This window comes from Sapajus apella, unplaced genomic scaffold (genome assembly GCF_009761245.1).
Source record: "Sapajus apella isolate SASKATOON/1434 unplaced genomic scaffold, GSC_monkey_1.0 scaffold11, whole genome shotgun sequence".
NCBI classification, from domain to species: Eukaryota; Metazoa; Chordata; class Mammalia; order Primates; family Cebidae; genus Sapajus; species Sapajus apella.
Window position 1 is genome coordinate 20,217,690 of NW_022436951.1, and position 21,641 is coordinate 20,239,330.

The 21,641-nt window shown below is 35.9% G+C and overlaps 1 protein-coding gene across 3 annotated transcripts in view; it reads left to right on the top strand.

The window, feature by feature from the left end:
• CDH12 (cadherin 12) overlaps positions 1-21,641 on the top strand; it is a 1,125,215-nt gene that overhangs the window by 884,886 nt on the left and 218,688 nt on the right. For all 3 annotated transcript variants that reach the window (XM_032278814.1, XM_032278815.1, XM_032278816.1), the window contains one exon: positions 2,625-2,919. In XM_032278814.1, coding sequence (XP_032134705.1) covers positions 2,625-2,919 — 295 coding nt within the window. The remainder of the gene's footprint in view (positions 1-2,624; positions 2,920-21,641) is intronic.

Below are 21,641 nucleotides of genomic sequence, written 5' to 3' on the forward strand. Positions count from 1 at the left end.
ATATAACTAAAAACACATTTTGCTTCTTTATTTTCATGTCAGTTTGCAAAGAAAACAGTTCTGACTTTAGCTAAATGAAGAAATTTTTGTTTTATTTTTCTTTTTATAATTCTACTTATATCACATTTCAAAACCTACTTTGAATTTTCACTCAGTTCCTGCGATATTACCATAGACTCTTTGAGCTGTTGGCAAAATGGATCCATTTTATAAAATCATTCCTTTTGCATTGAGCTTTGCCTGTCTCATATATTTAGATAAATTTGAAAGCAAAAGCAATACCCACTGTGTTGAATATCTTTAATAGCATGGTTGAAATTTATAATTTGAAATTCATAAGTTCAAAGAACATTTATCTACCGCTTGATTTTACGCTTGAAAGTTCCTAAGCTTCACAGTAGTTTGAAAAAAAAATTAGAAGGACAAAAAAACTGCCTCCTGTCATTCATAGTGATTTTCTTTATGTTTGAGTAAAATATGCAGAAACTTTCAAAGGAACATCAAAACCTCGTTCCCTCTTATTGTTGCCATATTATTTTTAATATATTACCCAATCAAGTTTTTATGCTATGCTTATGCTCTTACACAAATACGCTTTTAGAACAAATTTTGAAGGACATACAAGTCCACAAAATGAATAAGTTTACATTGGTAACATTAATACAAAGAATGATTTTATTTTATTGAACTTAAACCAGACTCTTGAGTTTAGGAGCACAGATATAGCCACAGTTGAACTTACATTTATTCAGGCTATATTTGTGCTGTTAATTACTCATGCTAACACACAGGAAGCTTATTTGCAACAGGATATTTATATAATTTAAAACATTTTCAGAGTTCTTTTGTGTGTGTTGAAATGTTAAGATAACATAATTCATTCTTGTTTTTTTTTTTTTTGAGACTGAGTCTCGCACTGCCACCCCAGCTGGTGTTCGATGGCTTGATCTCGGCTCACTGCAACCTCTGCCTCCCAGGTTCAAGCATTTCTCCTGCCTCAGCCTCCTGAGTAGCTGGGATTACAGAGGTCTGCCACCACGCCCAGCTAATTTTTTGTATTTTTAGTAGAGACAGGAGTTTCACTATGTTGACCAGTCCGGCCTCAAACTCCTGACCTCGTGATCCTCCCACCTTGGCCTCCTAAAGTGCTGGGATTACAGGTGTGGGCCTCCGTGCCCGGCCAACAGAACTCATTTTTAACCAAACCTTTGCAAAAGAGCAGTGCTCGTATGCAGATTTTAAGACATAGCCCAAATAGACATGCTGCAAAAGTTTAACATTTTTCTTTTGGGTGATCTGTTGATTGCAAAGAGCTTTTAGACATAGCAATTTGTATGCTGAATCAAATGGCTGTACCCAAATGAGCAAGAATAGTTTAAAACATTTACATCAGCATCTGCATAAAAATTAATGTACATATTATTTATAAGAATATATTATGTATATATGTATACATTTATATTATGTATAAGAATATATTTACAGAAATATGTTACTAGAAAATTGTATATGATGCAATATTTCATTTTATGTAATATTTTATGTACATATTTATTTATTTATAGGTAACTTATAGACCTTTAAGACTATGTACATTTTTCATTTATCCTTGGTCTCCAGTTTGAATAACACTGACTTATGGCATCACACTGATAATTTTCTCTACTATTTAGTTCTCTTCACTATTGCTATTCATGTGTATTTTATTCCATGCTCTAATGTAGTGTACTACACATGTGTTGAATTTTAAGAGAAATTAACAGAATGTCAATGTTTTTCTACATTACTCAATATAAATATTCTATAGACAGAATGAATTAGAACAAGCTATTTGTGAATCTGAAAGAATAATCAGTGATTCTGCCAATCATCTGTTAAGAGTGGTAAACTCATTTAAACTCAGCCTGTTAAAAATGAGATATGCTCTGCTATATATGACTGAAACCTCTTGGTGTGCCAGATTTCTTCTTTCTTTAGGAATGATAATGCTTAGTGTTTTCTGGGTTCCTTTGCATTACTTCCCACTGGCTTCAGGTCATTGATTTCATCTTTAGAACATTTGGAAAGTTTATTTTGTGAATGTTTACGAGCTAATTTATTTTTATTGCAATGATTATTTAAAAGGAAACAATAAGTACACCGAAGATTTGTGCATATCATTGAAAATGTTATGCCAAAGGGATACAAAAAAACTCAAAACAAATTTTCAAAATTTGTTGTTGTTTTTTTGCCTGCTGATGTATCTGAGGTTGTACTTTTCTTCCGATCTCCAAAATACCTCAAAAAAATAAATAAATAAATAAATAAATAAATAAAAGCTGGATTAAGAGAAGGATGAACAGGAGAATGGATATGAAATCTATCTGATAAGGCAAGAAGATTAAAAGATGAATAGAGAATGTCTTCAGTATGTATGTGTTCATTGCAGTTTTCAACTCTTTGTGTTACAACTTTTATAGTAAGAAGTTGGAGAAGTAAAAAACAAAAAACAGAACCATAAGATTTTGGTTTAACATTTTCAGTTAAAGAAATTGTGTTGCAAATTATGACTTTTTAATATGACAACATCCCTTTAATGGTGTTCTTTCTTTCTCCTTCTCTTTCTCTCCCTCTCTTCCCTAAAGCTCCATTCCGACTTAGACAAGGGAGAGGGCACTGTTAAATACACCCTCTCAGGAGATGGCGCTGGCACCGTTTTTACCATTGATGAAACCACAGGGGACATACATGCCATAAGGAGCCTAGATAGAGAAGAAAAACCTTTCTACACTCTTCGTGCTCAGGCTGTGGATATAGAAACCAGAAAGCCCCTGGAGCCTGAATCAGAATTCATCATCAAAGTACAGGATATTAATGATAATGAGCCAAAGTTTTTGGATGGACCTTATGTTGCTACTGTTCCAGAAATGTCTCCTGTAGGTGAGTAGGCAAATCAAAGTTCCGTGAGATGTTACAAGACCTCTTTAACATTTACTTTGTGCAGGTTGATACAAACATTTTATTTGTCATAGAAAGATGATTTTTCAATTCTAGAAAATACAGTTTTTTTCATTTATTTTCATAACTTTATGTTTTTCTTTCTCCATTAAGAAGACAGCTACTAGAATATAGAACATTCTTTACTGTTTTCCAACCTGTTAATTTACCTGAACTCTTAGATCCCTTGTGTGCTTTAAGTGATATATTTTTTTTTTATTGAAATTGATTGTCATCGTAATTTCGGACACCTATCTAGTGCTGGAGATACCTGCCCTACACTGTGAAATACCAGATAATAATTCTTAGCTCAGAGTAAATTATCTAAAGCATGCATCACATCTGATCAGAGGTGGTCCAGAAACAGATGTGTTGCATCCTTTGTAGCAGCAGCCATCATTTATAGAACTCTTTTTCTGGGGTTGATAGAGATTCTGGAAGGGTGATATTGTTTCCTTTTCAGGGTAAATAATCCACACTTGTTATGCCATCAAGCCAAGGTGCAAATGAATAATGTCACGAAATCATTATTAGAATGACAAGTAGAATATAGTAGCACCATCATTCTAAAAATTTAAATTTGACATAAATATACATTTCCGTATATACATTTACAAACTCCTGTAATATGTAGGATATAAGGTCAATAAGTTAAAAATTCCAGCTTTAAAGATTATTTTAAATTATAATTTTTATTCCTCAGTCACCGCTGCTAATCCTTCAATTTATTTCAAAGTAACTTCTGGTTTTTATTACATTGGGAAGATAAAGCAACTTATCACATGTAGGTTACAACTTAAAACTCGTGTGTGAGCCATTGCTAATAATTTCTAAATCTGATGTGCCTCAGAGGGGTTCTGATGCTCCTACAACCACCCAAGACATGAGATGAAGATTGTGCACGCTACCCCTAGGGCAGAGCAGGTCGGTAGCTGTAGGAGCTGTCACATGGATTTATTATAAATGCACTTGAAATTGTGTATGTGACCTTATCAGGCATTTAAAGACTAATCTCTCCTTGACCTGAGAAATCAGCTTGAAGTAATTCACTTAGATTTCAAATTTTAATGTGCATACCCATGCCTGCAAATCTGTTATTCAGTACCTGCTACACTTTTGGGGTGCCTCTTTTAGACACTGTTATGATTGCTAGAAATTTAGAAGTCCAATTGGAAAGAAGCATATCTTGTTAGAAAGTAGTCCCAGAAAACAGGGAGGCTGTATTTTAACTATATCTTGATTATACAGAGGGAAAAATAAAGTTAATATTTTGAGGAGGAAAGAAAGGCTTTTAAGATGACATGCTATATAGTAGACAAATAGTTTAACTCAGTACCTACTTCATGTACACTGGACATGTTAACTTGAATGTATGACCCTCTGTGACTTTGTATTACCAAAACAGCTTCTTTAAAGCAAACACACACACATGCCTCTACAGTATTGGAACATTCTGTCTTATTAGATAAAACAATTAGGATTTTGTTTTGCCAATTAGAATAACTAGGGCTGCAAAGCTGAAGCCCTCTTATAAGGAGTTTGCAGCTCATATCCAAAGAGAGAAATATATTTAGAAAGTCAAAAGTGTAGGTAAGTGAGAACACAGAGCAGTTTCAGCTTTTGCAGGTGGAATGGGATATAACTCACTGTGCTGTCATAAGATATTGGAAACATCTTTGAAAGAATAGGTTCTTAAAGTGTTCGGTCTCGTGCCGTTAATGAAATTTCCCATTGGGCCCTCAAGACAACTCCAGTAAAGACTTAAATGGATTTTCAATGTACCACTTTCTTTTATTTTTCTTTATTTATTTAGAGACTGGATCTTGGTCTTTTGCCCTAGCTGCAGAGCAATGGCCCAATCTTAGCTCACTGAAGCCTTACATTCCTGGGCTGAGATCCCTCCAACCTCAGACTCCTTAATAGCCAGCTGTGTGCCACCCACTGCCTGGCTAATTTTTTTTTGTTGTTGTTACCTTTTTGTAGAGAGGGGATCCAGCTGTGTTGCCAGGCTGTTCTCAGATAGTTTCCACCTCAAATGATCCTTCCACCTTCGCTTCCCAGAGCACAGGGATCACAGGCATGAGCCACCCTTCTGGCTCCTCTTAAAAAAAAAAAAATTATTGCATTTTGGGTTTTGGGGTACATGTGAAGAACATGCAAGTTTGTTGCATAGGTACACACATGGCAGCGCGATTTGCTGTCTTCCTCCCCTTCACCTATATCTGACATTTCTCCCCATGCTATCTCTCCCCAACTCCCCACTCCCCGCTGTCCCCCCCCATTTCCCCCCAACGGACCCCAGTGTGTGATGCTCCCCTCCCTGTGTCCATGTGTTCTCATTGTTCAACACCCGCCTGTGAGTGAGAGCATGTGGTGTTTGATTAATAGCAGAAGGGTATTTCTTTGGAATATGAAATTTTACCACATGGTGTGAGTTGGTCCAGGTGTTTTAACACTAAATTTACATAGTATGCACTTTTCACATAAGTACAAAGAAGTATAAACACTAGTTATTAATTGAATGCTAAAAATTAAATCTCATTGCATTACTTTTGCCTTTCCCCATAATCTCACGTATACACATAAAACAAAAAACAAGGACACCCAATTACAGTTGTGATATCTGCTGTTTCTGCCTTGAAATTTCTAACCTACAACCTACTGTGTATCCAGAACTTACATGTATGTTCCCAGAGTACTTGAAGTCCATTTTCAAGTGCACCCTTCCTACCAGATGAAAATAGTTCACTGCTATAATAATCTAAGAAAATATGATGTTTTTCTCTATTTTTTTCCTCTCATATAATCTAGGCAATTCTGCCTCTGTATCACTTTCCTGAGAATACAAAAATAATTTTTAATCAAGGCCAGATGGAACTTTGGTATATTTACAGTATATCTATTGTTTTGACTAGTCTCACTGTCTGTTGTGATAAAATTTGAGGTACTCCCTATGAAATAACTTTTCTGTCCCTAGAATTGAGAATACTAGTGTTTCATTTTCAACAAAAGAGAAGATTGAATCAGTTAAAAAATACATATAGTGAAATAACTTATTTTGTAACATAGAACATAACATGAAGAAATATTGGAATATGGAGATGAAGTTTAACAGTAATGGATTCTATATCCAGAAATATGAACAAATAAATGTGCAATGAAAATTTACTAATGTTACTAATTTTCACTTGTGTAAAGGGAACATTACAAAGAACATAATGTATAAAGAGAGAACAGTGTTGGGTAGAGAGGGTCAAGGTCTCAGAGGAGGATCAATATTTAAGACTTACAGCACTATGGAATATATTCAATTTCCTAAAATTGAAGAAAATTCCAGTGAATCTATGAATTGTTTAAGAGAAAGGTCACTCTGTTACTGACTTCTGATACATCTAATATTCCAGGGAAGTATTACTTCGAGATAAAGACCTTTTACTCTGACCTAAGGAAATTACTTAACGATCCAGATATTCCTAAACTCAAAGCTTCTCCTTGGAGACAAATTTGGACTTTATGAATGTGGATTTAATTTTTTAAGATCACTAGAGCAGCAATAAATTACGGGAACATACCCTCTTTAATATCTGATGATTATGCATAAGTGGGGTGTGCAGTTTTAAGTTACTTTTCCTAGAGTGCTGACAGGTTTAGAGTGTGAAATCCATACTCAACTTGTATTATCTTCCTCTGCTTGAGCTATGCCAACTTGAGACAGCTGATTTGACTATTTATAATTAGATGCCTAACCTATGATATGATAGAGTAGATGTCAATGGTGACTCATGATTTATGTAGTAAGTCTTACCATTTTGTAATCAATAGTCAGGGCCATGTGATCTAAATAAGATTTGCATTTTGAATTAACCACATGCATTTTAAATAACCACATGCAGTGTTATTTACTGTTTGATTTTTTTTTAATGTGAAAACTTAATAACCCCGATGGATAAGAAAGTAAGAATGAGTCTCAGGCACTTTAGAACCAAATTAAACATAATCAAGTATGCCATTTTGTTTAGGTCTCATGGCTGCTAAAACATCTTTGGGAAAGTTAAACTTGGCTTTCAATTTCACATGATCGGGTTAAGAGTTTGGAACATTTATATTATATTATTTAAGAAGGGGGATGCCTGCTTAAAATCTGGAGGGTAGGCAACTTTTATTCAATATCTTAAAAAGAAGGTTTAGTTGAAGTTTAAATAAAACAAGATACACCTAAAATAAAGGAGGCCACTGGTTTAAAGAAAAATAATGAGCAGATACTCCCTTGCTTTTCTTATTTTCCCTGAACTCTATTTTATTTTACATGAAGTTTGGGGAGAATTGCTAAGATGAAATTTTTGATGGAATTTTTCAGAGATTATGTAACCAGAGACTATTTTCTTTTCCGTTTTTTTTTTTGTTTGTTTTTGTTTTTTTTTCTCGGAGTCTCTCTCTGGCGCCGAGGCTAGAGTGCAGTGGTGCAATCTCAGCTCACTGCAACCTCTACCTCCCAGGTTCAGTGATTCTCTTGCCTCAGTCTCTCAAGTAACTGGGATCACAGGTGTGTGCCACCAGGCTTGGATAATTTTTGTATTTTTAGTAGAGATGGGGTTTCGCCACATTGGCCAGCCTGGTCTCAAACTCCTGACCCCAGGGGATTTGCCCGCCTTGGCCTCCCAAAGTTCTGGGATTACCAGCATGAGCCACTGCACCCAGCTAACCAGAGGCTACTTTCTACATGGCAATATTTAAATGATCCAAGAAGGAAAAGTGAAGACTGTGTGTGTGCTTTACGTTAATGAACTATGATAATTTAGAAACATATATAAGTATCCACACTTTCTTATTTTCACAGAAATGCCATAGAGGAACAAATCAAGAAATAATTAACTAGATATATTCTCTTATCCTGTGAGCCAGCTATGGTAACAGAAAGCAGCTCAATTAGTATATCAGAGGAACAGGTGTACTATCATCAGCTTCTAACTGTGCCCTAAAAGCAGAGTTTTTCAGAAGCTTGAAGACAGAATGTTGACTATTCGTTTTCTGCACATAAAGACATTCTCCTTGTGTAATCAAAATAAATTGTCTGAAATCAGGAAATTAACATTCATGTATTATTATAATCAAATCCTTCTGCCCTATTCAAACTTTATCACTTGTTTCAATAGTGTCTTATATAGCAAAAAGTTCAAGTTCAAAATCAAACATTGTTTTAACATTTTAGGTTTGATCTGTAAATTACTTTGGGCAATATGGCCATTTTCACTATATTGATTCTTCCTAACCATGAACATGGAATGTTTCTCCATCTGTTTGTGTCCTCTCTTATTTCATTGAGCAGTGGCTTGTAGTTCTCCTTGAAGAGGTCCTTTACATTCGTTGTTAGTTGTATTCCTAGGAATTTTATTCTCTTTGTAGCAATTGTGAATGGCAGTTCATTCTTGATTTGGCTTTCTTTAAGTCTGTTATTGGTGTACAGGAATGCTTGTGATTTTCGCACATTGATTTTGTATCCTGAGACTTTGCTGAAGTTCCTTATCAGTTTCAGGAGATTTTGGGCTGAGACAATGGGGTCTTCTAGATATACAATCATGCCGTCTGCAAATAGAGACAATTTGATTTCCATCTTTCCTGTTTGAATACCCTTTTATTTCATTTTCTTACCTGATTGCTCTGGCTAGAACTTCCAGTACTATATTGAATAGGAGTGGTGAGAGAGGGCATCCTTGTCTAGTGCCAGATTTCAAAGGGAATGCTTTCAGTTTTTGCCCATTCAATGTGATATTGGCTGTTGGTTTGTCATAAATAGCTTTTATTATTTTGAGATACGTTCCGTCAATACCTAGTTTATTGAGGTTTTTTAGCATAAAGGGCTGTTGAATGTTGTCAAAGGCCTTCTCTGCATCAATTGAGATAATCATGTGATTTTTGTCTTTGGTTCTGTTTATGTGGTGAATTACCTTTATAGATTTGCGTATGTTGAACCAGCCTTGCATCCCTGGGATGAAGCTTACTTGATCATGGTGGATAAGCTTTTTGATGTGCTGTTGCAATCGGCTTGTCAGTATTTTATTGAAGATTTTTGCATCTATGTTAATCATGGACATTGGCCTGAAGATTTCTTTTCTTGTTGAGTTTAGTTTCCTCCAATCTGAAACAGATTTTTATATTTTCGTGGCTTCCGTGACTCTTTTTTTTTTTTTTTTTGAGATGAAATCTTGTTCTGTCACCCATGGTGGAGTGCAGTGGTGTGATCTTGGCTCACTGTAACCTCTGCCTCCCAGGTTCAAAGGATTCTCCTACCTCAGCCACCTGAGTAGCTGGGATTACAGGCATTCAACACAAAGACTGGCTAATTTTTGTATTTTTAGTAGAGGCAGGGGTTTCACCATGTTGGCCAGGCTGGTCTTGAACTCCTGACCTCATGATTCTCCCACCTCGGTCTTTCAAAGCGATGGGATTACAGGCGTGAACCATTGTGCCTGGCCAACTCTTTACAGTTTTGAAGATTTCTGCCCAGTTATTTTTCAGAATGGCCCTCCCATCTTGAGCGTGTGCGATTTTTTCCTCCTGGATGAATGAAGGATATATATCTTTGTCAGAACTATCCCAGAAGCAACTCTGTACTCTCCTCATTGTGTTCTATTAGTTGAGCCATTGTTTTTAATTTGTCTCATTTAATTTGTCTCTGATGATGGTTATTTTAATTATTTGATAAAGGTTGTGTATAACTTATTTATCATGGCATAATACATTAACCAAAACCTTGGCAGTATAAAACAGCAGATATCTACTTTCTCACAGGAGTGACTCTATTGAGTACCTTTGTCTCAAGGCTTCTCAAGAGGTTGTAGCTACCTTGCTGGCTGGCATTGTGGACTGATCTAAAGGCTTAGTCAGTGGGTGGTAGACATCTTCCATATGTGATTATTTGTAAGCTTCAGCTCCTTGCTACATGGACTTCACAGGTCTAAATCACAATGTGGCAGCTGGCTTTCCCCAGAGTGAGATATCCCAAAGAGAGCTAGACATAGAGAAAACCCTCTGATTGAAGCTGCAGTCTATTCATAACCTAGTCTTGAAAGTGACATCACATCACTTCTGCCATATTCTATAAGTCAGTGCAACCCTAATACAAGAAGGCTGGTGTCACTGAGGGCCTTCCTATAGTCTACCTACCACTGTCTATACTCTGGCTCTCAACGATTCATGTTGCTCTCTCATGCAATATATTCTCATCCCCATCTGAAGACCCTAACATTTTCAGCCCACTATAGTTCTGGGGTACTTGTGCAGGATGTGCAGGTTTGTTACATTGATAAACATGTGTCAAGGTGATTTGCTGCACCTAACAAACCATCACCTAGGTACTAAGCCCAGCATGCATTAGCTATTTTTCCTAATGCTCTCCATCCCTCCAGCACACCACATCAGGCTCCAGTGTTTATCATTCCCCACCCTGTGTCCTTGTGTTCTCATTATTTAGCTCCCACTTATAAACACATGTGGCGTTTGGTTTTCTGGGAAACCAAACTGTGTTAGTTTGCTGAGGATAATGTATTAGTTTCCTGAGGATCCTGTGTTAGTTTGCTGAGGATAATGGCTTCCAGCTTCATCCATGTCCCTGCAAAGGACATGATCTCATTTCTTGTCTGTGGCAGCATAGTATTTCATGGTGTATATGTACCACATTTTCTTAATCCAGATTTGTGATATTAACTAGGCCAGTTACTTACTACACATTCATCAAAAATACAATGGTGAGACAGGCATAAAATAATGTCTCTAGACATTCCTGTTGAAAAAAAAGAGGAAAATGAATGCACAGAATAAAGGAATTATGGGTCCACCACATTTTAAAATCCTGGTGGTAAATATTGCAATTCATTTGATTATATTCAATGCCTGTATAGAATTATTCATGCCTCTCATGTATGACATCGAGACTCTTCATTCTACCTTTTGAGTTATTCTTTTTTTTTTTTTTTCATGAAATACAGCTTGTACTTGCAATAATACTTGGGTGTTGAACTTGTTAAGGGTTCATATCCTTTTGTTCAGATCCACCTTTCATTTCCTAGTTGTACGTAGTTGTGTGGTTTATTTCTCCTCCTTTTACATTGATTTCTTTACCTGCAAGCAAGTGAATAATAATAATACTTTATGAGCAGCGTTATTGCAGGTAGCAAGGGGAAAATGTATGTTTACCATGTGCCACAATCCCTGGGGAAGTACAGTCAAAAAATTGGAAAAGGTCCTCATAAGAGTTTGATGATCATTCTCGGAAAACCAGCCAGAGAAGGTCTCAATGCTAAAGGTTCCAGTTTATTGTCTTCTCTTTTCTCAAGTGTTCTCTCCATCTGACACATGACCTCAATATTTACCATCGCCCTTTCTCCAAATTGAACCAAGTTGATTTAAAAACATAACGTCCTTCTATCCCAATTTACATTTTCTTTGGCGTAGAGGATGCTTTTACCTTGACGTGTGGAGACAAGCCGTTGATTTGTAAGAAACAGCAATTATCAGCTTCCACTTGTGCGTTACAATCTGCTGAGTCACTTCAACACATTTGATGAAATTGAGCAAGGCCTTGTGATCTCTCCTGTGCCAGCCGTGAAGTGTCCACAGCATGCAGCATGGCAGAACCATTCTCAGGGCCATGGGATGGTATGGCTGTGTGTGCAGGGAGCATTTTATTCATCTGTTAGATTCCTGTGTTTTTACTAGGGGTGCAATTGCAAAGGTAATGCTATTGACACTTTCTGTGCGGCTTTGAGAGAAGAATATGAATTGTTTTAGCAGCAGCACGTGTCCCTAAACATAAACCATGCTGTATTGATAGTTACTTTAGCAGCCACTGATCAGCAATAAATGTTAAAAATTAACAAGAAGTTCCTTTTTTTCGAAACCACCAAATGACTGTAAGCATTAAATATGTTTTAGCAGGAGTTGCTTCTCAACCACGGAGTGGTTCAAAACATTAAACATATTTTCAAAGTATTACTCCTTCCCCAGCCTCCAAGTGATTGTAAACATTAAATATGTTTTATAAAAGCTGCTTTGCCAGCTACTGGCAAGATAGCTATGAACATCATTTTTCTTTAAAGTTGCCTTCCAGCTGCGGGACTATTTTTCCTTATTTGCTCTATTCTATTTATGTTTGGTACACAAAAGCAGGCAAGTGGCTACAGTGGTCCAATTGTCTCTTGCTTTATGATAAGTGATCATGGGAGAGCAGTTCCGCCTCTGTAAAACCCTGCTGGCCGCAGGAGCTTGCCGAAGTTCAATTGCTGGTACTGAATATTTCATATAGATGTCAGCTGTGCCTTTCAAGATAATTTTTGTTTTTTATTGTGTAATGTGTTGAGGTATAAAGATGGACATGCACTAACATCAGCATTAACAAAAATAACTTGAAGCAACCAGACACTGATGAATTACACCCATTGAACCAGGTGAAAAGATTCCATGGAGAGAACAGACGCAAATACAGGGCTAGCATGTTAATGGGGTCTTTAACCCAAACATGATGAACGACTTGGAACCTCTGTCTGGAAATCATCTAGTGTGACAACTACATGCAATTCAACAAGAGTGAGGAGCATGCTGAAAAAACGTCTATCCAGGACTTACACCAGGAAATCTTTTCACTTCAACCAAATTCACAGTGAAAATCAAGTGTGTCCCCTGAGTGAGTTGAAAAATAAATTAGCTCCCCCATCCCAGGCACAGTAATTCATCATCAGGCCAAATAATCAATTAAATTACTCAGTAAGTCTTCGATTTCCACAGGAGCCAAGTGTTTTCCAAATTGTGTAGTACTGTATCTTGCCAAATATTTTATTTTAGGTGTATGTTCATCAGATTCAAATATTCATCAATACCTATGTGACGGGCACTGTTTTAGGTACTAGAGCTAGAATATGAGCAAAAAAGACAAAAATTCCTCCTTTCAGGAAGCTTTTACTCCAAGGCCTCCTTCAGGGGCAGCAAGCTAAGCTCTGTGAGCTAAATTCAACATAACATCTGTTTTTATTGGCAAAGTTACACTTATTCTGTGTTGTCTATGGCTGCTTTCACACCACAATGGCAGAGCTGGCAACAAAGACCATATGGCCTGCAAAGACTGAAATATTTACTATCTGATCCTTCACAGAAAAGTATGTTGACCCATTACGTAGTGGATTGAGTATGAGAGAGGAGATTAAGGTAAGACCAATATTTTAAATCCACTTTTGAGGAAAAAGTGTTTTTATCTCCCTAAAAATTACCTCTTCCAAAAGAAGAAGAAGAAGAAAAAAAAGTAACAAGAAAGAAAGTGGCAAGACTCAAAGTAAAATGGGAGAAGTGAGTGCCACACTAATAAATATGTTTCAGCACGAAGTCACATATTGCCATTTAGTTCCTGCTGAAAGTGTTGGTTTGGTTTTATTAAAATCATTTAAACACAGTCTTTCAGTGTTATAGATTCATAGCAAATATTTTTTTTCTTTTGTTGAGTTTTAGAAATTTCTCGGCAAAATGTATTCTTCACGCAATTGAATAACTTTACATTTTCAATTAAAACTAAAACTAAAAATGTTGAAAGAACAACTACGTTGGATGAAAATGTTCCTTTTTTATCTTCTTTCTTGGGATTCATAGTTGGCTGCCTCATTGAGATAAAAGTATGTTGAAAACCAAATGGAAAAATGCTGAAAGCAAAATTTTTAAAACTCACCAGTATTAATAATTATCACCAAATAACTATTATAGAAAATTTCCACATAAAGTAAAATTAGAGTGAAGATATCAAGGTTGGCACTATTTTCATTTCCAACCAAGAAACTGACAACTGAAAATAAAAAATCACAATCTACAGTTTTACAAATAATTAACAAAATGAACATCAAAATATGATACAATTTGTTTAATTGGCAAAGGCACTCAAAGAAAAAGAAATATGTCAATTAAACTGTCAACCATGTTAATTTTGCCTCTGAGAAAAACATTGTAATAGGATAATTTCATGAAATGCTTTGATGGCAAGAAAATGCCAAAATATGGTTAGCTACTTCAACTGAAACAAGAAAGCAATTGGTGGCAGCCTGAATAACCAAAGGTCTTTTTTTTTTTTTTTTTTTTTTTGAGACGGAGTTTCGCTCTTGTTACCCAGGCTGGAGTGCAATGGCGCCTCGGCTCACCGCAACCTCCGCCTCCTGGGTTCAGGCAATTCTCCTGCCTCAGCCTCCTGAGTAGCTGGGACTACAGGCACGTGCCACCATGCCCACCTTTTTTTCTTCTCTTTTTGCCTCTGTTTCATCAATAGTGTATATTTTGTTTGACAGTGAAATGATTCATACTGAAAACACTGGCATCACAAAAACTTAGCAGAAACTTTGCTATAAGATTAAAATATATACTTCTATTTTCCCCAAACTCTTAAAAAATATATTTACTATTTCTCAAAGAATGTGTTCTCTTCATGAAATAATATTTTTTCTTACTAACATTAAGTGCTTATTTAGCTAAAGACCAGAAGTAGAAGCAATTTACTTATATGAGTATGTTCATATTTCTATTGTCAAATATATTTACTTAGAATTGAACCCAAAATATATTTTATTTATTGTTCTCAACACTGCCTATTAGTCAGAATGAGTATTTTAGAATTTTACCAGCTTATCTAAATTTTACTACCCATATTTCTTATTCCTGGTGTTTAGAAAAATAATCTAGCATATACCTAAGCTAACAAATAATCCTAAACCTTAGAAATACAATCATGATTATGAACAATTCACTTTCTAATAAGTTTCAGCTTTTTACAAATGGTTGCTTAAATATAATGCATAAATATAATGTATTTTTAAAAATATGTCTTGTTTATATATTACTTGAACCACAACTGATCCCCATGCCCTGTCAAAAAGAACACTGTCTACATATGTTAATCTCTAATATAACAAAAGCAGGTTTAGCTTAATGGGAAACTTATTAAAGTAGTTACTTTGCCACAGTAGGATCATAATTTGGTAAATAGCAGGAGAAGAAAGACTCCCAAAGATTATTTTATGGGTTCATGTATTTGTTTCCCCTGAAACTAATTCTAGAAAGGCAGAATACTGTAGGAAAAACAAAATAAGCCCTGGAGGACAAAAGATTTGGGTTCAAACTTTGAGGAAGGATGGGGAACTGTTTGAGAAAGCGCTTCCTTGTCTAAAACTTAGCCGGTAAGTACTATATTTCAGTAAAACTGCTGTTATAATAATTGAAAGAGATTATTATTCGAAAACAACAATAGCAAAACTAAACTCTAGAAGGGTTTAAATAAGTGCTAACCATTTCTCTTCTGTGGGGAATTAGAGGTGGATATTTTCAATTGCTTTTCTTCTACATCTTCATTCTTGTTCTGATAATTTTTCCTAATAAGTCACCTAAGAAGGGCATTGCTAGAAACATCTCTTTCCAAGAACTCATATTGTTTTATGAAATATCACCTGTCCAAATTATTTGAATAGGAACCAGGAAAACAGGAGAGGGAGATTATATGTATAAACAAGAAATTACTATATGGTAATATGTCTACTGGACGTGAAAACTAATGCATTACAGTTAGAAATCACAAAGATGGACCAAATACACACATTTATTTCGTCCTTTATTCCAAAGTGCCATTGATATAGTAGAATATAGTACTTATTAAAATAACCATGGAAAATTGAGAAGAATCCTACCAACAGACTAAAGAGTAAGCAATTAATTTCTGAAGGACATAAGTCACATCAGAGGCACTTTGGTTTTTGGCCATGATAGAATTATCGGTAGTGGACTTGCATTTTCACTATAAACAATGTTAAGACTGGGCAGCATATATGAGGAAACAGGTTTTATGCATAAAATGAGAAGTACAAGTTTTTCATAGCAAAGAGAAGAGAGAAGCCAGGAGATAAGCATCACATTTAACCAGACTATGTCATGAGGAGCACTGTTCCTCACATTAAACGAGGAGGCAGACTCCAAGAATAATGAGTTCGGAGGAAGAGATTAAAGCTTAACACTCTCATTGTGTAGGTTTTCTGTTTAATTGTTGATAGTTTATTTTACTGTGCAGAAGCTCTTAGTTTAATTGGGTTACAAAAAGAGGTAGGGGTAGAGGGACAAGAGCCAAGGAACTTCCTGTTGGGTATTCAGTTCACTGTCTGGGTGACAGGATCAGTAGAAGCCCAAACAGTAACAGCGAGCAATATAACCTTGTAACAAACCTGCACATATGCCCCCTGAACCTAAAAATTAAAATTCGATCTATATCTTCTATAGCTCTACATCTCTCTACATATCTATCTCTCTATCATCTATCTATCTATCTATCTATTATCTAACTTGCTAGCCAGCTATCTTTGTAAATAGCTTAAAGTTGCTTAAGTGGCTGGAATTTGCATAGAGAAGCAATTAGAGGCACTGGGAAAGCCTACAGAGCCAGAATAAGCATTTGTCACCAATCTCACCAAAAGCTGCTCTGCATATGAGCAGGGTTAACATCTGAAAGACCTGCTGAAGGTGGATACCATGGACATGTCAGTAGTAACAGGACAAGGAGATGTTGAGGTTATTGACTAGCCACAGTTAGATATTTCATGGAATATTCCAGGCAGTAAGAACAGGACTATCTTCTTCAGTAAAGACTATCTCCCATGTCTAAGGACAAACATAAAAAGGACTTCCCTTAACAAATAATGAAACCAGGCATGGCAGTTCAAAAGATCTATAAGCCACTTAACAGCTTTCAAAGGACTATCTTAGGGCCCTTTACAAGAAGAGACATCTAGATTTTCTACAGTGTATTAGTTAAAAATACAAGTTATGAAAAGAATCAGGAAAATTTGATCAATAATCACGGGGAAAAAGCAGTCAGTAGAAACAGACATCGTAATGACTCAGGCATTGAAATCAACAGTTATCTTATGAATATGTCCTAAGACTATGAAAATATTATCATAATGATAGAACAACAAAGGGAATTTTGAATATTGAACATTTTTGAAGTAACAAGTACAAAATATACGATGTAAGAGTCACTGGCAGGGTATACTCTCAGATTGCAGCTATCTGAAAAACAGACAAATAACATGGGAAACCATTTTTGAATTTATCTAGTCTCAACTAAAAGAGGAACATGATTGACATGAGAGATTGAGTGACATGGGATATCAAGCCATCAAACCTATGCACAAATGAAGCCACAGAAGGATGAGTCAGAAAATTGGAAAGAAAAATATATTTGAAGAAATAATTGCCAGTGTTTTCAAATTTTGATGAAAAATTTTAGTGCAGATATCCGAGAACATTAAACAACTAGGATACATGTATGAAGGATATAAAGCCAACAGCATAATTAAAATGAAATATTGAAAATTATCCATTTACTCTAAGGAAGGCAACACTGAAACAGTGAATAAAGAAATGTCAACAACCAAGGGAAGAAAACAACACCCAAATAAGCAAATAGTAGACAAATAGTAACATGGTAGATTTAACAACACTCGTATCACTGATTACATATAAATGGATTAAACATTTATATTAGTTTCCTAGGGTTATGTAACAAAGTACCGTAAGTACCGTAAATTCGGTGGCTCAAGCAACAAAAATGTATTATCTCAAGTACTAAGGCTAGGAGTCTGAAGTCAAGGTACTGATTTCCTTCTGAAGGCTGTGAAGAAGAATCTGTTCTAGACATCTCTCCTTGGCTTTTAGATGGCTTTCTTCAGGTTTACATGTTGTGCTTCCTGGTGGCATTTCTGTGTCCAAATTTCCCCCTTTTCTAAGGCCACCAGCCACATTGGATTAGAGGCTACTCTAATGATCCTGTTTTTACTTGATTACATCTATTAAGATCCTACCTTTAAAATGAGGTCACATCCTTAATTACTGGGATAAAAACCTAAACACATATTTTTTGGTGGACTACAATTCAACCCATAACACACTCAAATTAAGAGCTAGCAATTTTGAGACTAGAATTAAAAAGGATAAAACTATATGCTCTGTACTATGAGTGCATTTTAAATATGTAGATAAAATTAGGTTTAAAATTAAAGGAAGTGGCCGGGCATTGTGACTCATGCATGTAATCCCAGCACTTTGGGAGGCCGAGGCAGGCAGATCACGAGACCAGCCTGGCCAACGAAGTGAAAACCCATCTCTACTAAAAATACAAAAACAAACAAACAAAAAAAGAAAAATAGCCAGAAATGTTGGTGCATGCCCGTAGTCCCAGCTACTTGGGAGTCGGTGGCAGGAGAATCACTTGAACCCTGGAGGCATAGATTGCCATGAGCTGAGATCACGCCACTGCACACCAGCCTGAGCAACAGAGCAAGATTCCACCTCAAAACAATAAATAAATAAAATAAAAAGAAAATGAAAGGAAGTAAAACTAAGTCAAACTAAGGAAGCTTGCTAATACTAGAGAAAGTAGGATTCAAAATAAGGTGAAATATCAGAGATAGAATGATAAAAGGCTCATTAGCAATGCATTATAATTCTCAATGTTTATACACCTGATAACAGAGTGTCAAATGCATGAAGTAAAAACAGGCAGAACTAAAGAGAGAAATGGAAAGACATTTACTCATAGTTGAAGATTTTAATCGTCAGCTCAAAATAAACAACAGATGAAGGAATAAAAATTAGTAAGGATTTGGAAGATGCTAACAACATTATCAACTAATGTAGCCTATTTTGAAATTATAGAACACTACACAAAAAATTCATTAAAATATTTTTATTAAATTTACATGGAACGTTGATGAAGGACTGTGTATTGTTGTACATAGGTCATTTGCACATATACTGGCAGTGAATCCCAATAAAAGTGAGGAATCCATATTCTCACACTGGTAAAAATGATGACTTTTTACAGATTGAAGTATTTGTGTGTGTTTTACTCCAGAAATAATCCCAAAATCAGAGAAACAAGGGAATGGAAATCGGTACATAGAGTAAGAATTGGCCAAGAAATTTATAGCAATGCATAAATTTCCTGTCCCACACTCAATTGATGTTTGTTTTACATCTTTGCTCTGAGAAGAAAGCATTCAGTTTAGCTCTCCAAATGATGAGTTCAGAATCTACTTGCAAGCATTAGAGTTTAGTAAATTTCCTTCTATTCAGTAGAGCTCCTTGCCACAAGCATGAGGGGTAGAGATCCTGTCCCTTTCAGGACTTACACATGGACCACTGAAAAGAAAGCCCATTATGTGGTAGATTTTAGAGTGTGTGCCATGTGGAGACGCAAGAATGCATATTCTGTTGTTTTGGGATGGAGAGTTCTATAGATGTCTATCAGGCCCATTTGGTGCAATGTTGAGTTCAGATCCTGAATGCCTTTTTAATTTTCTACCTTGATGATCTGTCTAATACTGTCAGGGGTATATTGAAATATCCCACTATTATTGTGTGGGAGTCTATGCCTCTTTGTACTCTTAAGAATGTGTTTTATGAATCTGGGTGTTCCTGTGCTGGGTGCATACATATTTAGGATGGTTACGTCTTCTTGTTGAATTAAACACTTTATCATTACGTAATGCCCTTCTTTGTCTTTTTTTATCTTTGTTGGTTTGAAGTCCATTTGGTCTGAAATTAGGATTGCAACCCCTGCTTTTTTCTATTTTCCATCTGCTTGGTATATTTTCATCCATCCCTTTATTTTGAGCCTATGGGGGTCATTACATGTGAGATGGGTCTCACAGACAACCACCATTGGGTCTTGCTTTTTATTCAGTTGGCCACTCTTTACCTTTTAAGTGGGGCATTTAGCCCATTTACATTCAAGATTAGTGTTTTATATGCATAGATTTGATGCCCTCTCTCACCACTCCTACTCAACATAGTATTGGAAGTCCTAGCCAGGCTAATCAGGCAAAAGAAAGAAATAAAGGGCATCCAAATAGGAAGAGAGAAAGTAAACTATCCCTATTTGAAGCTGACATGAGTCTATATCTAGAAAACTCCATAGTCTCAACCCAAAAGCTCCTTCAGTTGATAAAATCTTCCACAATGTTTTAGAAAGAAAATCAATATACAAAAATCACTAGCATTTCTATAAACGAACAGCCACCAAGCTGACACCCAAATCCAGAAGGCAACCCCATTCATAATTTTCATAAAAATAATAAAATATGTAGGAATACAACTAACCAGGGAGGTAAAAAATCTCTACAATGAAAATTACAAAATATTGCACATAGAAATCAGAGAATACACAAGCAAAATGGAAAACATATTATACTCATTGATAAAGAAGAATAAATATCATTAAAATGCCATACTGCCCAAAGCAATTTACAAATTCAATGCTATTCCTATCAAACTACAAACAACGTTCTTCACAGAACTAGAAAAAACTGTTTTAAAATTCATGTGGAACCAAAAAAGAGGCCAAATAGCCAATGCAGTCTTAAGCAAAAAGAATAAAGCTGGAAACATCAGGCTATCTGACTTCAAACCATACTACAGGGCTATTTTAACCAAAACAGTGTGGTACTGGTACAAAAACAAGCACTTAAACCAGTAGAACAGAATAGAGACCCCAGAAATAAAACCACACCCCTATATCATCTGATCTTCAACAAAACTGACAAAAACCAGCAATGGGAAAAAGACTCCCTTTTCAATAAGTGATGCTGGGATAACTGATTAGCCATGTGCAGAAGATTGAAGCTGGATTCCTTCCTTACACCATTTACAAAAATCAACTCAGGATAAATAACACTTAAATGCAAACACAAAGTTATAAAAAAACCCTGGAAGACAACCTAGGCAATACCATCCTGGACATAAGAACAGGCAAGGATTTCAAGACAAAGATGTCAAAAGCAATTGCAACAAAAGCAAAAAGTGACAAATGAGAACTGTATTGGCCAATTTTCACACTGCTATCAAGAACTGCCAGAAACTGGTTAATTTATAAAGAAAAGGGTTTAATTGACTTGAAGTTCAGCATGGCTGGGAAGAGTTCAGGAAACTTACTTACAATCATAGGAGAAGGTGAAGGGGAAGCAAGTCACCTTTTCCACAAGGGGACAGGAAGAACTACCAAGCAAAGAGGGGAAGGGCACCTTATAAAACCGTCAGATATCATGAGAACTCACTATCTCAAGAACAGCAAGGGGAAAACCACCCCCATGATTCAATTACCTCCACCTGGTCTCTCCTTGTGGTGATTATAGGGATTACAATTCAAGATGAGTTTTGGGTGGGGACACAAAGTCTAACCATATCAGGATCTCATTAAACTTAAGAGCTTCTGCATAGAAAAAGAAACTATCAACAGAATAAACAGACAACTGATAGAATGGGAGAAACTATTTGCAAACTATGCATCAGACAAGCATCTGATATCTAGCACCTATAATGAACTCAAACAAATTTAGAAGAGAAAACAACCCTATTAAAAATTGGGCAAAGGACAGGAACAGACACTTCTCAAAAGAAAACATACATGCAGCCAACAAGCATATGAAAAAAAGCTAAATAACACTGATCATTAGAGAAATGTAAATCAAAACCACAATGAAATATAACCTTATACCAGTTAAAATGGCTACAATTAGCATGTCAAAAATCACAGATGCTGGCAGGGTTGTGAAGAAAAGAAATACTTATACACTGTTAGTGGGAGTGTAAGTTAGTTC